The sequence below is a fragment of the Macadamia integrifolia genome, chromosome 13, assembly GCF_013358625.1.
Source record: "Macadamia integrifolia cultivar HAES 741 chromosome 13, SCU_Mint_v3, whole genome shotgun sequence".
Lineage (NCBI taxonomy): Eukaryota > Viridiplantae > Streptophyta > Magnoliopsida > Proteales > Proteaceae > Macadamia > Macadamia integrifolia.
In genome coordinates, this window is record NC_056569.1 from 10,215,509 (window position 1) to 10,233,602 (window position 18,094).

At 39.6% G+C, this 18,094-nt stretch overlaps 1 protein-coding gene across 3 annotated transcripts; it reads right to left on the reverse strand.

The window, feature by feature from the left end:
* Positions 1–232: 232 nt before the first annotated feature.
* LOC122059202 (F-box/LRR-repeat protein At3g59190-like) lies at positions 233–4,485 on the reverse strand. Of its 3 annotated transcripts, XM_042621889.1 has the most exons (6): positions 4,151–4,485; positions 3,808–4,045; positions 2,457–3,466; positions 2,163–2,312; positions 1,692–2,058; positions 233–753 (listed from the first exon to the last, which is right to left on the reverse strand). In XM_042621889.1, exons 3-5 carry the CDS (start codon positions 3,411–3,413, stop codon positions 1,711–1,713), a joined length of 1,455 nt encoding a protein of 484 aa, XP_042477823.1. In that variant the 5' UTR covers positions 3,414–3,466; positions 3,808–4,045; positions 4,151–4,485; the 3' UTR covers positions 233–753; positions 1,692–1,710. The 3 variants fall into 3 exon arrangements, with proteins under 3 accessions (XP_042477823.1, XP_042477822.1, XP_042477821.1); XM_042621888.1 differs by lacking the exon at positions 3,808–4,045 and having other exon boundaries at positions 4,157–4,485; XM_042621887.1 differs by lacking the exon at positions 3,808–4,045 and having other exon boundaries at positions 4,151–4,484.
* Positions 4,486–18,094: the final 13,609 nt, after the last annotated feature.

The window sequence follows — 18,094 nt, forward strand, 5'->3', positions numbered from 1 at the left end:
AATATTTAGCAGCATTAGAATCACATCCTGGATTATGTGCAGGAATGTGGGGCTGTGCCAGACAGTCCCCGCCGCCTCCCCCCCCCCCCCCCCCCAAAGGCAGAAATGCCCACCCTATTGATGCTTCCACACACTCCCATTGGCTCCACGCTAGTGCAGGGGCCACACTCCTGGACAGAGAATTCTTCCCCTACTAAACCGTATAGCATATATTGTTACGCTGGGACAAGTATAAACCCATTGGTGTACCAAACTCTTGAAGTGAAGCAAGCAACAAGCAAATCACAAGGTTCCATGGTGTAAGCAAACTTCTATGACTCGACACTGGTGTGCCCCATGAGCTCTCTCCAGGAAAACAAAAAACATCAACAGCCAATCAAGATCCTTCACAGCAGCTTTGTCATGAACACATTTAATTTTCTAGGCATATACATACAAAGAGCATTTCAGAAAAAGAAGTCATCTAGCCTCACCTCACTCAACATTAAATCACCAATTGGGAATACCATGTCTTCAAATTAGAATCCTTTGCTAGCTTTAACGCCCAAAAAGTTCACCTCAGCCTCTAGAATAGTATGAGATGCCATGATATTTGAATACTCATCACTGCTACCCAAAAAACTTGTCGCAGGCCTGCTTATAATATATCATAGATATAATGCCCTTTCAGAAAGATCTTAGATCCCCAGGATCACAGCTTAATCTGGTCTGGTAATTGGATCCTCCAAGCAGTGCCTGAGGGGGTTCATCATCCTGTTTACAGCAGAGATGAATTATAAGGATCAAGAGAATCACAGTAATAAAAAGAAATTACAGAAGTTCTGTAATTCCAGGTAAACAGCATGAAAACAAAACTACCTGCAGGAAATAACAGGATTAAGAGCATCAAATTGGATGCAATTGAGAAATTTATAGATAAGCCACCACATGAATACAAAACAACTTCATCTATAAGAAAGTCTTATGTTTGGTCATTTTGAATGCAGCTTAAAAGAATTACGTGAATCTTTAGGTTTCTGACAAAGAATAGTAACTATACGTCCCAACAGCATTTAAAACAATGCCACCAACTGAAGTCATAGACTATAAGATTCAAATTCACATGGATTTCTAGTGAAGTGACAGAAACTCCTCCAAACCGAGCAGACTCTGATTACTATCAACTTTCTGTGGATATAAATCTGGTAATTGCCAAATCCTCTGTTAGAATTTGGCAAGTTTGTAAATAACTGACCACAGTTTGAAAAGGTCAGGTATAAGCTTAGACCAGAGCATATCGCGAGCCTAAATAAGTGTATTAAAACTGCAACAGGCTAGCGTTCATGATTTATCAAGCACTTGAAAAAGGGGAACGAGCATTCAGCTTTTGACTTACAAAAACAGATTGTATCAAATTATGTTGGCAGAAAAATTCACAGATAGATCACACTAGACAGTTTTGATGATAATTGTATGGTATTGTCAATAGCAAACAAAGTGGAATATCATTCTACACATCCATATATCCATTTAAATTTCGTTAAACGATATACTAGAGAAACAGTTTAAAATTCCACAAGTACTGTCAATTAGCAATCAAATAAAATGGCAGATCATACAACAAATATGTTCAAAAAATTTGTGACGGCAAAGAATTCATGAGAACTGTTTTGAATTCAATCATATGTTTAAGTTAAGGACAGATAAACAACCTAATTATTCAAAATGGTACTATCCCTTCAATCCCTTAATGAAGATTGAACCAAAGCTTGTGCCAATCACAATTCTACAATGTGCAGAGCCCTTCTGGAGATCTAAAAATTTCTCAGCAACTTTCAATTCTTCTTTCTCACCAATTTTCACTTGTCCCTCCACATCAACCCTCCTCTCCCGAAAATTTACAACCAGTCGCTCCAAAATGCTTGCATTATTTACCAGAAATTTTATCACTTCAAACTCTTGATCATGCCCCTCAAATTCTGAAATTTCAATTGATTTGAGGTGTGACAACAAACAGTAAGGCACACTTTGTGGGGAATCCCAGTTGAATTTCCTTTGACCATCAGAGTGTACAAGCCCCTGGATTAAAACAAAGAAGGGTTTAAGAGTTACAATTGGTAGAAATTTTAAAATTAAGTATAACAGCCAATAAGTAGCTGAATTGTTCGTGAATTTTGGTCTACCTCATAAAATTGAAGAACCTCAAGACCAGGTGAACATTCAAGTAAGCATGGGAGCATTCCCCAACCATAATTTTTGCAAACACCCAACCCCAAGCGCTTTAAATTAGGAAATGTAGGCATATATGGGTGCTCTGCTGCAAATGAGAGTGTCTTGGCACAAAATAATTTTGTCAAAATCATGTATGAAATAGAAATAACTAGAAAATTTTTCTAGGAACCTGAAACAATAAATGAATAATAAGCAATGGTCATCAGACAAAATTGACATTTAAATGAAAGAGTAAGCTAGTATACCTCCATTGTGTCACCATCCAAATCCAGAATCTTCACATGGGCAACCCCTTCAAGAAGAGCATGTACACAATCACCATGCATGCTACTTTTGATTTTATATTGATCCTCACTCAATTCAACTCCAATTGATGCCTCATATAGGGAAGACAGGTCATCAACAATAAATTCTTCTGGTGCATAGGCAGCATATGTGAGGACTGTGAGGGCTGGAAGATTAAACCTGATTTTGTGCCCAGTCGAATTACAGTGATATATGGTCAAACAGTTTAAAGTTGGAATGCTGAAGTCAAAAGTTGTTACATTATCCCATCTACAATCATCTATAGTCAAAAATTCGAGAACTTGACAGCTTGAAAAGAGTTGTTCCACTGAGATATCATCAACAAAAGTAACTTTTTCAAGGTAGAGGATAATAAGGCTTGATAAACAGATGGAAGAAGGAACATTGAGTACAAAATTTCCAACCAATTCTAACTTAACCAGATATTCAGAAGTAAAGAGGCAGTGTGGCAACTTAAGGGACTGTTTCACAGAGATCAAGAGACACAGCTGCTGAACCTTCCGAGTCATTGCAGCACATATCCAAGTATTAATGCGATTTAAATCACAAGAGCTACCACATTTAAGATGGAACTTCTCCAAACTTGATGCATTTTGAATCAGTACCTTATCCACAAAATTCATAAAATTGGCCACTTTTGCTCTAACTCGCTTCTTTCCTGGTTCAGTATCATAAAACCCATCATCAAAGTCAAGACTGGTAACAGAAGTCCAGATGTACTTCCACCTTTTTGATAAAATGCAAGTTCTAACAGCATATTTTGTTGGAAGAAACGAGAGGATGTGATGAAGGAGGGTATCTGGTAAGTTGCTGATCTTATCCTCCCCTTCTGCTGGGTTCTCAGCCTTATCATACTTCACTCTTTTAGGAACAGGATATTGATCAGTTGTTTCCATGATTCCAGAGCTCCTACCTAGACTAGAAGCTAGTGCTTAATTATCAAAAGTCCCTGCAAGTTTAGATGGTAGGCTTTAACTTGTATGGACAAAAAAAATTGAACAGTTCCAATAAACACAAACAAAAGCATCAAAATTAGCAGGGAATGAACCCTAGACATCAAAACAAACCAAAGGCAGTAAAAAAAAAAAAATGCTTTATATTATTTTTTAATGTAACGTAAATGGTAGGGAAATGAAGAGCTGACTTTGGTTCAGAGATTCTACATGGGTCTACCAATCTAAACACAATCTGCAACCAAACCCTCATAGTCCAACTACAACAGAAGTGTCTGGCTTCTGGGTTTCAAGAAACCATTTTGATTTCTCTCAAATATTGGAGGCTCTCACTTACTCCTACTACAGGCTAGTAAAAACAGCATTTAAACTATCAGATTGTGCAAGTCTTGAAGATGTGCTCAAAATTACGCTCATAAATCAACCACATTTCACACACTGGCTCTGCTGCATTCGACTTCACTTCGTCTCTCCCAACTAAGAAGAAACCATTTTGATCTCTCTCTATATCTCTACGTATCAGATGCTTCACAGCTACCACTAAAGACTGCAGATAGGGTTTTAACTATCAAACCCTGGAAATATTGACGGAGGAATCAGGTTACGGACTAAACAACTGAAACCCATTAGCAACTACAGTCAGAAAGTGAAAGATTTACAAGGAAGGAAGAGAAAGAAACCTTTACTTGATGGATTGATAGATTTTGAGTTGCAGAGCCCACTTGAGAATAGAAAGTGGAAGGAAGACTTGCTTCTCTCCAGACTACTCGAGTACGATTTTGGGGCTCAAGGCGAAAGGTATGGTCTCCGAAGAGGGCAACGTTTGGGATTCTAGATGCAGTGCCCACTTGAGAATAGAAAATGAAAGAAAGACTTGTTTCTCTCCAGACTCCAGAGTCCAGACTACTCGAGTACGATTTTTGGGCTCAAGGCGAAAGGTGGAATGGTCTCTGAAGGGGGCAACGTTTGGGATTCTGGATACGGCAAATGGTACAACCTACGAGGACGCATCAATGACGAAACGTACGTAAAAGTCTTTAAAAGGTCAATCTGTCTTGTCAATAGGACCTTGCTTTTGGTTTTTGCGACATCACGGTGGAAAGCGGTCTCGGGTTTTGAATCTTTTGATCCTTCAACTTTTAGCCTTAAATTTTTCCTCTCATTTGCCGTCTATCGCCACTATTGTATTCACACGGTAGGTCTGTAAGGCTCCATTCTGTGACGTTCCAAAAAATGAGTTCTGATGTCTTCTCATTTTTATGGAATAGAAATGGGTAAAAAACTGTATGATAAGTTCGTTTAATTTCTTATTTTTATGAATTGAGCCGAACACGAGGCATTGGAGTCCTCTTTTTTTTTTTTTTTTTTTTTAAGCATGAAAAATAAGTTGGTTTTTATTTCTATTTTATTTATTTTTTTGCTTTCCTATGTTCAGATAATTTTTTTTTTAGTAGAAACTATGCTCAGATATTATTGCTGGATTTTATTGGACCATCTTATAAACCTCATTGATCTTCACCGCTTTTTCTAGTAAGGATTTGTGGATGAAGAAGTTGCCTAGACTCTAGATTTTTTGTGGTGTATCACTGTACTTATTTTCTTTTTGAATTCATTTATCGTTATACTCTATTATCGACGGGCCTAATACATCCTCTAAGGGTTGTTTGTTCTTTTCTCTTTTTCTTTATTTGAATTGTTGGTCTGCTTCTATTTGAATACTATGGGAGGGGAAGACTTGAAATTTCAACTAGTCATGTAGAGGATGAGGAGTTCCTAGTAGAACTAGACAGGTTTTTGGTGGAAAAGTCTACTGTCGTGGGGATTTCTATATTCAAAAGTAAGAGATTGGAGTTCAATGAGAAGGAACCTATTCACTTATTCAATTTTACCCCCTCCCCCCAATCACTTTATCAATTCATAGACAAAAAACCTTTTTTCTCTTTCAATGCCTTTTCTTCTTTTATTTGTTGACTGAAATATTAAAAGAAGCATCAATGTCTAGACAACAAAAGGATACAAGGGTGTAGGTATCATGGACCTCCGTCGGGTCACGATAGGGCCCATAGCACGTGTACACATGCTAAGGGTCGACCCTAATGAGATGAGATAGTATCCCCTGATCATCAAATGCCAAGGGGAGGACACACGTTATGGGTAAAAGGGAGTCGCTACCTAGAAAGGGTCTAGGACCCATAAATGTCTCCCCCAATTAAGGGAGAGATACTAATGACTCTGATGGATAAGGCTGGTTTGCACCAAGATTCTTGACAAGTGTCAAGTGAGAGACTGGGAAGGTGTTAGGCACCCAGTCTGTCCGACCCTAAGACCAGTCTCCTTTTGTTTGACCAAAGTTTGTTTGTACCCTAATAACTAGTCCTAAACTAGGTATCTAAACATGGCATGTGAAAACCCTAAACTAAGTGTCTAAATTATGCTAGCTAAGTTATGATGCAAATAATGAAATGATTACGCTAATTAAAAATAAAAAACCCCAAATGATTTAATTAATGTATTATGAGTCTTATATTAAGCTAAGTAAATAAGCCTAGACCTAGGATTAGTTGAGCAATTTGTGAAACCCTAAATTGAACTAACTCAATTAATTGAGCCTGACCTAGATGGATGATCAATGAATTTGTAAGATCCTAAATTGAATTAATTAAAATGGTTAGTCTCAATCCCTAGTAATTTGTGAAATAAATTATTGCAATCCTACTTAATCTAATTGTTAAAAAAATTTATAAATTAATGAGATCTAATTAATTTATAAAAGTGAAATGGATTAATTACATTAAATGAATGCATTTTTACTAATCTATCTAATCTAGTATAGGAAGATTAAACTAAACCTAAGGTTTAATTAAATTAATTATGAAACCTAATTGGACTAATTATGTTTACCTTGAACTAATCCTAAGATGAGTTAAACATTTTTCAAAACCCTAGTTAAGCTAATGAGAAGAGAATCTTTTAACTAATTAATCTAGTTAATTATCTTACATTAAATAACTAATTAGTTGATTGCTTAAAATAAACAAACCACTAGAGGGAAAAAGACTGGTAATTACACAAGTTTAATAAATTGAATTGAATGAAGAAATCAAATGCAGTGATTTAAAAAGCTAAATTAACAAACCACAATTAAATAAACAACAGTTGAAATGACTAATTACGTTAACTACGTTACTTTAATCAATCTAGATTAGTACTACATTAATGCGAGTGAGGGTTGGAGTACAAAAGATAGGAGATAGTAGGAAAACCTAAATCCCCAATACGCACCTAATGCTACGAGTCGGTTTGAGGGGGCCAGCCATGCCCTTGCTAACATGCGCCCTAGACTACGTCCCATACTTTATTAAAAGGGAAATAAAAGCAAATCATTTAATTTTAAAGTTTAAAATTAGGGGAATCCCAACCCAAAATTTTAGGGCCGGATACATTACAAACCTGAAATCAAACCAAAATGGATAAAATAAAAATAAATAACAAAGGGAAGAGAAGATTCCACATAGAAAATAGAAATGAAATAACAGGTTGTGGGTATTACAAATATGGACTATCTAATCAGCAAATTAAAGAAATAACAAAAAACGAGAAAATAAAATAGAAAGAAGAAGAGAAGACGATGGGCTAGAGATGGATTTTGGCAAAGGGAAGAAGATGGGAGTTGTAGTGGTTCAGATTTCGGTTATGGAAAAAGGTAAGTGGGAAGAAGTAGGGGATGATTTCAGTTATGGAGAAAGGAGGGGGAGAAGAGGAGAGGATGGATTCAGCAGCAAGGAACATAAGAGAAGGAGAAGATGAGAAGAAGAAGAAGAAGAAGAAGAAGAAGAAGAGAAAGAAGTTGCAGGTTTATGGATTCAGCAGCAAGGAACAGAAGAAAGAAGGTGCAGTTTTATGGATTCAGCAGCAAGGAACAAAAGAGAAGGAGAAAATGAGAATGAGAAGAAGAAGAATAAAAAGAAGAGAAAGAAGTTGCAGGTTTGCAATAAGAAGTGGGAGGTGGCAGCCATGGAGAAGGGAAGGAGAAGAAGAGGAGGGAGGCGGCTAATTTTCTGCTAGAGGGAAAAGAAGGAAGAAGAGATAAAGAAAAGGTAGAAAGTGTTGGGTCCCGCTGGACACTGAGAGGGGGGGTGAATCAGTGTGCCAAATATTTTTTCATTTTTCAACTGTACCCCTGATGTGGCAATCACTATTTGCACTTCAATAGCACAGTCTATTGATGCTGCCTAGAGCTGCTATATATACTACTGACAATTCTTACTGTTGCATGAAACTTACTCACATAACCTGTACTGCTGCCCAGAGCTGTCTCATAAACCTCACACGGTAATCACTGTCACATACATACACAGTCGTATGCACATCCACACTGCACCACCAAGTGGTCAGGTCTACCAGATGTACACATCCATTCTGCAGCCAAGCACTCCAATCCACAATACAAATACGAGCATATACATCCACAACACAAGAAAGACGTGCTTCGACTAGTTGCCTACATGCACCGAGTAATGCCCACTGTTGGGCTCAACATTTATTCAATACTAATTATGACTGCATCCACAATCAAGGGAACACATTTCCAGTTTCCACCAATGACATACAATGGCTAGGTCTTCATCCTAGTTTTCTCAGAATGATATGAGAGGCCGTACCCACGGTAAATAGGTTTAGGTAGTTGTAACTACCAAGGAACACATAGTCCCTGTGTTCAGCACCCACTGAACACCAATAAAATGAAGTTGGGCTTATAACAATGCCCTATAGTGAAGCACTCATACATGCAAATTTTCCCCAAATAGACTACAACTATCACTTAGGCATTTTATCAAACATCTTGCCTACAATGATTTATAATAATGGAAATTTGGCAAAAGTGAGGTTACCTTGGCAAGGAGTAACCGTCGGAGATGCAACAATGTCGATCTCCACTTGATGCGGACCACAACCACGTTGTCTCGGTGCTACCAATGGTTCAACCCCGGTTAGCACTTGGGTTTGTTGAAGCAACTCACAATAACCAAATTATAGGTTCTTCTTCTTCTTATTCTTCTTTCTTTTCTCTTTATCTTTACTTTCATGGAGTAACAATGACATTTACATTCACATTCACATTCACACACACACAAAGAGAGGGAAAAACTTCTTCTCTTCTCTTTTATTTATTTATTTATTTTTTTCTCTTGGAAAAAACCAATAGAGGTCAACCTTGGTTTCCAACAGCTTCCTAAGCCTCTAATGGGGGCTATGGATGAAGTGCAAGAGGATGGAAGTCTTTCATTCAAACCCTTACCTTTTCACGAGCTTCAACTCATTTTTTTGACCACCTCATCAACCCCTCTGCCTGATTTCTTCCCTTTGATGTGTAGATCTCAGAGAGATGAAGAATCGCCAACTTGAATCACCTAAATCGGAGTTAAAATGAGGGAGATATGACCATTTGAAGTTGTAGCAAAATAAGATAGTCAGAAATGGAATCTCCGTAGGGGTGGCGTAGGCTACACCGGCGGCACGTGCAACCGAGGCGCAGATTTGGCCGTAGATCTCATCAAAAGGTTTCTCTTAATCGGAGCCGTCCGATTAAACCAACGGGCAATAGATTTAAACCGTAGGTTTTGAATCTTGATGATGTCATCATGACGTATGCGCTAACATTGTCATATGCTTTGTCAATCACCGATTGGTGGTGTAGTGCATTTCACGGTGTGCTGTCGACTAACTTTAATAAAGCTCCATCAATATTGACCGTTAGATCGGAACCGATCTGATATGATTGGCTCAGATCAAGATATGGAGAATCTCTTTATAGATTCTATGCACATGCGCTACACACAATCAAGACTCAATATGGTGATGCGCCACACCATCATATCTAATACACTCCACCAATGAGAAGCCTCGGATAAGCATCTTCAACCCAAGCTCTTGCAATAACCGTCAGATCTGAATCTGACCGACGTGGCTCAATCTGAACCGTATATTATCCCTCTGATTCTCTTATATACACAAAAACCCCTGCTTCTATAAACTTTAATTCCAAAAATCCCTTATCAACTTAGACCTTTAAAACTTTGAAATTGCATAAAAGCCCTTGAAATTTCAAAATTAAAATCCAGAAAATCCACCCAACACCGAGAGCATATGTTGATTTTCTAGTTCAGATTTTCAAACTAGCTTCACGAAACACTTATAACTTTTTCATACGATATCTAATCAAGATGAAACAAAGTGCGTTGGAACCATGACTGGACGCTCTACGACTTTTCAGAAGACTCAATCATCTGACTCAGCCATGTAAAAAGATCAAAATGCCCCTAGACTTTTCTAATGATGCATCTTTCTCATACAGAATCGGAAAGCGATGAAATCAAAACCGTTGGAAAGATTGGATTTTTTTCGTATTGTTACATGTAGAACATTTCCTTTAAAAAATTCATCTTCAATGCCGAAATTGCCCTCGACTGCCACAAATGCCGTAACTTCTTCATACGGTATCGGAATGCGACAAAATCAGATGCACTGGACTAGATAAATTACAATCTATATTTTTTATGAATAAAAGATCTTCCAAAAATATCATTTTCACTATCGAAAATGCCCCCGATCATAAATAGGCCAATTTTACCAGTTTGGACCCAGAAACCCGCGCCACATACTAAGGATGTATCAAACCATTCCATGCATACCAAGTAGTTATGTTATCTCATCAGTGACATTAGACACTGCTATGTCATCATTTTCATCCATGTCACCCAAACTGGTCACGTCATCACCGCCACGTAGCCGGGTTGCCATCAAGGACAACCATAAAACAACAGAAAGGATTAGGGTTCTTGGATCCTAATCCAAGGGCTGAGATCTAAAGGATAAAACAATTAACAATTATGTAGAATCATAAAGCCAAATGTAAATTCAAAATCAATTTCGATTAAAACAAAAAAATAATAATAATAATTAAGTCTGAATGAACCTAATTACATCTAATTGAACCGGATAAAACTAAAATGAAACTAATTAAACCAATTAAACAAAAATCATATTTAATTGAATCAAAATACCTAAATACACCTAATTGAATCGGGTTACATATAATAAACCATATTAAATTAAATTGAAACTTATTAAACCTAATTAATCTAAATGAACCAATCATTAATAAATTAGAACCTAATTTATTAAATTAGATAAACTAGTTATAAATTATAATTAGGAGAAGAAAAATACCTTAAACCCGGTTTTAATCAAGAAATAAGGGGAGATAACCCTTGTGCTTCAAGCCCCAAATCGAACCGAACCGGACTAGATCTCCTGGCTCAAAGAAAGATTAATGTGTTAAACTTTTAGACCTAGAGAGTATTTGATTTTAGAGGGAAGATGTTAGCCAAAACCTTGATGGAGCCATCCTCTCTCCCAAATTCTCAATTTTTTCTCCTCCTTCCTTTAGAAGAGAGGAAGGGCTATACTTATAGCCTTGGGACTTGAAACAATTATCTCTTATTTTCGACGTGGGATTAAAAAACTAGAGAGAATTGTCCAAAAAGGCTTGCTTTTGGACAATAGGGTATGGGTGCCATGTGGCACTCCTTGGTTGCTCGGAATGGAATCTGATACCGAACTTTGGAGTTAACTTTCGGGGGTCATATCTTTCAAACCGTTAGTTAGAATTCGACGTGTAATATGTCGTTAGAAAACTCAGTCCGAGCAATATCCAATGATATGAGACACGATTGGGGTATTGACCAGGAACCTTTACGAAAATATGCATAAAGTAGGGACCCGGAACATATAATGAAATAGAGAATCGAGTATCGATTCGCATAATTCTCGCATCAAGGTGTAATGTCCGACTTGAGGGGATAAACGACAATAATTCACAACATCAAATTCTAATTTTTGAAAATATTTTCTCTTGAAAATTTATAGGGGAAAATTGGTCATTTTCTACTCTAAGCTTGAAATTCTCCAAGTATAAAATGTCCAACATGTAATTCTTCATATTGTTATCATTGCCGGGGGGTGACAAAATTCGGTATCTACAAAGGGCCAACCAATGGAGGCAATAACCTCTATAAGGTATAATTTTCATTAAAGATAACACCAAAAAGCAGTCTCATGAATTGAGGCCTCTAAGTCCAAACAACCTTATCAACTAATTTAATGTGAGGACTATAAGAGTCTCTAGTAAGACATATTAAACAAAATCTTGATTTCTAGAATTTTTTGACTGAAGCTATTGGTCTTAAGACAATTCTGATTTAAAATAACTTGTGGATCGGTTGCATATAACTAGTTTTCTTACACATAAATGCAAGGTGAAGGACCCATGTGTCCATGTGGACAAGGTCGGATGATGCTGAAAGTATCTTGTGCCAAAAGAAGCCCAGTATTGTTTTACAAATGTCCCGCAAATGAAACTCATATAGTACATTTCATGTGGTAGACAACCACCATCCCAATGAGAATATTGATGATCGCACATATAATAATGGTTTCAAGAATTATCCGCAAGGAGGGTATAACCGTCATATTAATCAATCGCAAGGAAACAAGTCCAAATATTTCATATTTGACGTGACAACCGTGTTGTTGACATGGAACTTGATCATATCATTATTCTTGTTTATGTCTTATTTTGACTTTATTTATTTGTGTAATAATGGTTTCATAACTTAAAATTTATTAAAAAACAATTAACTATCCTTAGATTTTATTTAAAATTAACAACTTTGACACCCATGGTGAATATGGCATTTTATGTAAATATTAAACAGAAATGGTTATGTTAAGTGCGAACCATATGAGTTTCTATTTCTTCTAGGTTACAAAATCAATTTTCTTTTGGGGTTACCATTTAGTATTTTTTACACAGAATCACTCAAAAAAAAAAATGCAAAAAAGTGTGCCTGACCCAGAATCATGTTTAAAAAACAGAATCGTTATAGTACAAAGCCTAATTTCCCATATTTTATAATATAAGGTAAATATCACTACCCTCCCCTAAACTATAGCGAAATATCAACTTGATCCTACACCTTTTTGAAAATATCACTCACCTACTTTACAAGGAAAAAATTCTATCTAACGACCCCAACTGTTAGTTTTTGCTGTTAAGTCACATGAATTTTTATCAGTGTCCAAAATACCCCCTAATTATGAAATGCCCAAGAAACCCTTAATGAAAACCCATTATTCTCCTAAACGATTGAGCCCTTCTCTCTCTCTCGTGTCAAGGCCACGGTGGGGATCGGAGACGGTGGTTACACAAGAAAAGTGACCTGAGGTGCCCAACCAGTCGGCAGCAGCAGTGGTTCTGCTCTCTCTCTCTCTCCTCTTTCCCCCTCCCAAAATCTGCGTAGTGTCTGCAAACCCATCTCTGTTCTTGAATTTTTTGCTCTGACAAAGCTGATTTTGATGTTGCCGTTATCATTGGTATCTGGGCTTATTCTACCATTCGTGAACTGGGAAGTGGGGAAGGGAACCATTTTAATTCAAAACCCGAGGTTCCCCAGTTGGGTATGAATATTGGGTTCCAGCTTAAATGGAAGATTTTGAGGTTGTTACATATTAATAGGTTTCTAGTGAATGGGTGATATTATACTATGTAATGGCAGAAACAGAAAAAAATTGTGGTGGTGACTGGAGATCACTAATTTCAAGCCCGAAAGGTATCTTCTTGACTTGTCTATCTGAAGGGTTTCCTTCGAGGTCTCTGTCTCAGATTCTCAATGGGTCTGATGCTGCTGTTGCTGTGGCATCTGCCGATGATGAGAAAGCTAGAGATGGTCCGGTGAGTTCAGATACGAAAGTTGAGGAAGGCAGAGTTTCGACTGGTATGGATGGTAAGATTGAGGTTTCTGGTGATTGGAAGCTTAACCCAGTTAAAAATGGGGCAACTATTGCAGAGAGGAGGGCTGCGACTCGTGGCTTCAGTGTGCCAAGGATTAATATGCCTCAGTTTAGATCCATCAGCCCCTTGATATCACCAGGGTCTTGTTTGCCTCATCTTACCATACCACCTGGTCTTAGTCCGACATCGTTGCTTGATTCTCCCATCGTGTTTCCCAATTCTCAGGTACTGTCAAAGAAGTTTTTTTTTTTTCCTCTTAAGATTCTTTGAATTGGAAATGGGTTTGATGGTTATGGTTTCAACATTTTTGGTAGAAATAACAATTTTTTGAAGATGAATTATAAATCTATTCTTTTTCCACATTGTTTTGAATCTTTAATTTTGAGGATGCAATGGTGTATCGCCTCCAATCTCCGTCCCAAGCACTTTATCTCCTCCCAAAAAATCCCTTATGAACATATCCACCAACATAGTAGGGTTGGTAGTAATCATCCGTCGCCGCCGACCTCTGGGGCACCTCAGGGTCATTGTGTGACCATCGACTCCGATGCCTTGACACGAGGCAAAGAAGGGCTGAATCGTTTAGGAGAAGAATGGTTTTGCATTAAGGGTCTCTTGGGCATTTCACAATTGGGGGGTATTTTGGGTGTTATGATAAAAATTCATGTGACTTAACTGCAAAAACTAACGGTTGGAGTCGTTAGATAGAGTATTTTTCTTGTAGGGGAGGTGATTGATATTTTCAAAAAGGTGTGGGGTCAAGTTGATATTTTGCCATAGTTTAGGGGAGGGGAGTGATATTTACCTTATAATATATATCTAATGTAAAGAAAGAATTCCCTTGACTGGCAATTTTTTTATATTTTTCTCTAAAAGAGAAGTGTTTTTCATTGGGGAGTGCAGTTCCTCTATGTATGCAAAGGCCAATGGGAGCACATTGAAAAGCATTCAAAGATGGGTCATTTGGTGGGAAGTGGCACATATATCTCTATATGGGATGAGAGATGGGTTTCAAATGCTAAGGATCTCATGCCCTCTCTCCCTAAGTCGATTGGATGTCCGATCTCTAAGGTCGCTGACCTTATAGACCAGGAGAATAGAACTTGGGACGTTTATCCTACAATAGCACAAAAGGCAGAAGCCTGGAGATGGCTTCGGAATTTGTCCTCTGCCGCCCAAGTTAGAGACCCGTGCAACAGTAGTAAGAGAGAAATAGTGAGCGAGATAGTGAACTTAACTTTACCTAGCTCCTTGGTTTCCTTTTATAGGATCGGATCTTGTCGAGTCCTACCAGGAGACGTCCTTCTGCCTTTGAAGAACTTGGGGTGGTTTGGAGGATCTTATCTCCTAAGTCTCTTTCCATGGGGAATATTCCGTTATTTGGGGATTTGTATTACCGCTCTCCTTCAGGTGGGTAGAGTCCTGCTATGACTCCACTACGGAAGGACTTAGGTCTTCCCATGGTCTTGGTATCCGGAGCTGTTGGTTTTCTTTGGTTGATTTAAATTTCTTCTGGATTCAGACGTGCATACACAGTTGGATGCCACGCGTCAACGAATACTTTCCTCTGCCTCGTTCCCAAATAAGGTGCCCAGTCCATGGCCAACTTTAGGCCCATCTCCCTTTGTAACCTCTTATATTCATGCTCTTGAGGAGAATCTTGATCACATTTTGATTGAGTCTGATTGTAAAGAAGTAATCGGGTGCTTGGGAGAGCCAATTTCCCCCCCCCCCAACTCCTTGTATCCACACTCATCCATGACATCCTATCCTTCTCTTCTTTGTTCTCTTGTTGTAACTTCTCTTACCTTCCTAGGGATGTCAACGTGGTTGCTCATTCCCAGCATGGAGGCCCCTCTTTATGACTAGTAAGATAGTCCTCCATGGCTCCTTGAGTTATGTAATTCAGGGACCTCATGTCACACCCCGTTCACACTGAACCGGGCCAGTGACCGAGTTAACACCGGTTAACCTAAACCTGCCAGGATCATCAGATACTGTATTCCACCACAACATACACACAACTAATATAACCTCATCAGATCAGCGGAAGGCTAAGTTTTATCTGTGAATAATCCCATAATACTTGATACCCGGATAGTGATACAATAATTATATACATTTGGGCCCGAAGGCATGATATGTACACAAAAAGAATAAAATTCAATTATCAAGTACGTAAGGAAATCCACAAAAACAATCAGAGTACACAGCTCGGCTCGGTATCAAGGCTAGAGCTCGGCTCGGCATCAAGGGTTGAGCCCAGCTCGGCATCATGTAGTAGAGCTCAGCTCGGCCTCAGAACTGCTGTCCCGTAGCACAACTCTCGCACGAGCAGTCGGTGCCGTGCTCTAACTCCTCAGAGGTCCACCAATCCTCTTCAGGAAACTCGACTGTGGGACCCACCCCATGCTCCTCAGATGTATGACCTGCAAAATCATCTAAAAATGGGCGTATACGTGGGATGAGCTCACTAGCTCAGTAAGTGGTAAGTTGGACCACACAACAGTCCACACATCACAACACATCATATGCACTACATGCCATGCTATACATTTTAAATCACATCCACCTAAGCAACATTACTAAGTCCTTGTTTTTAGTGCTACTACAACCACAGTGCGCGTATACTCCGGGTACGAGCCGCGAACTCCCTCCCGCGATACGCCCATAGGGCTGTCGGAGAAGGCCCACCGTGAGTACTCGGAAAAGTAAAGACAATGCCGTCCATCGGCTCTCAACAGAAATGTAAATGACTGAAAATAAAGGTGCTGACTCCAGCAATTTAAAAGCAGTACGATTGGCCCTCTTAAATGTACCATCGGGGTTGCCGACTGTCCTACATGACTCGTCGGGCGTTATGTCTAACCGCCACAGTGACCCGACACCCGCGACCACTGCTTCCCCCCAAATGATAACCCAACACCTTAACCCCTGTTGGGAAGGGTCGTAGCACGGGATGGTGAGAATCCTAATACCGCATGCTCCTATATGACAATAGTACGATTGCATAGTGCCTCCGTGTCCCATTCCACGGGCCACCAATGCACTCGTCTCCAAGCCGACTACGGCATCTAGTCTATCAATGCAACATGCACAATGATGTCCACATTCAACATATAACATCTCATTCAATTGGCATTTGGAAAGTAAACATAGCACATATGCACATCAATGTGTGGAATGAATAGACTACATAGCATATTCATGATGGCATGACTAGACTAGATATAATTAAATGAATGCCAAACAATGCCTTGAAACAAGGCCAAACGTCCTCTCCCCACTTACTTGTAGCGTACAAGGATTCCCGTTCGGTACGGGTGAGATCCGGTGCGAATCGGGTAGGATTTGGTGAACCTAACATAATTGAGCGGGGTTAGTACTTCACCATTTTAGGATAAAAATTAATGAAATCCGATGATAAAATCATGTTTAGAACGTCAAAATAAGGTCACACGTCCGATTTGGGTCCAATCGGACATAAGGATCACCCTCGGGGCCACACGGGTGGGTCAGACAGGTGGGCTGTCTGGCCCACCGGTTGGGACCGGCGGGTAGGGGCCCACCAGTATAGCCCACCGGTTCCACCCGCCGGTTGGGCCAGGGGCCCCTGCTAGGACCGGCGGGTAGGATGGGCAGCCGGTTGGCCCACCGGTTGGGCCCGTCGGTTGTGCCCGAAGGCCCCCTGCCTTCTCAGGTGGGTGCCCACAGGCGGGTAGGGGCCCACCGGTTGCACCCACCGGTCTTGGCGGGAAACACCCTGTTTCTTCCCAACTTTCTCCATTCTTTGGGGATTCATATGGGGCTTTTCCCAACCCATTCCTCACACCTTCAAGGTCCTATAGGATGGTTCTAACTTAGATCTAAGTTAGATTCAAGTAATGGGAAACCATCTTACCTTCTTTGCTCAAGAACGACTTCAAACCCTCCAAATCACTTCAAACTCACAATGCTCCTTCCACCTTGTCAATATCTCTTCAAATCCTTCAAGATCAACACGTAAATCATCTATTAAACCTTAGATTCATCATTTCAAAGGGGATTTATAAGATCTCAAGAAACCATACTCGAATCAAGGGTTTAAAGCTTGGATATGGTGAATGTTCACAAAACCCAACTTTGCTTACCTCTAACCGTAGATCTAGAGTTGAAGATCACTCTCCCGGCGTCGGAATGGGAATATCGAGCTTCGACGCCGCTGAAATCCCTCTTTTCTTCCTCTTCCTTCTCTTCCCTTCTTCTTCCCTTTCTTTTCTCTCTCCTCTTTACTATCCTCACCAACGTACGGGTGACATAAATGGAAAGAAAAGAAAAAAACATAAAGCTATATATACAATTCCTAATTAAGTGAATAGTGCACATGGATGGGTCACTCAGGTGGGTGGGTGCACCCACCTGTCCGCCCACCTGAGGGCCAAAACTTGGGATTTTGACAGGGTTCAGGCCTCGGCACGAACCCCACCCCTGGCATACGATGTAGCATACGTATATACCTTAAAATACAGATATAATACCTGCTTTATCCGTACATGGCCTTATGGTAGGTGCATGTACATGGCTTGGGCACTCCCGTCTCTTCTGGCATTGGCTCGGACTTGTCAGGCCAGCCGGTGTTTAAGGTCACCCGTGCCATCATAACCCATAAGGAACCCGCTCTAATTTCCTCTGGCTCGGTTCCTGCATGGTCAAACCGGTTCAACCGTGTAATCAGACCGGGTTTAAGAAGTAGGGTATTACAGTCACAATATAGTGGCACTTCCTGCTCAAC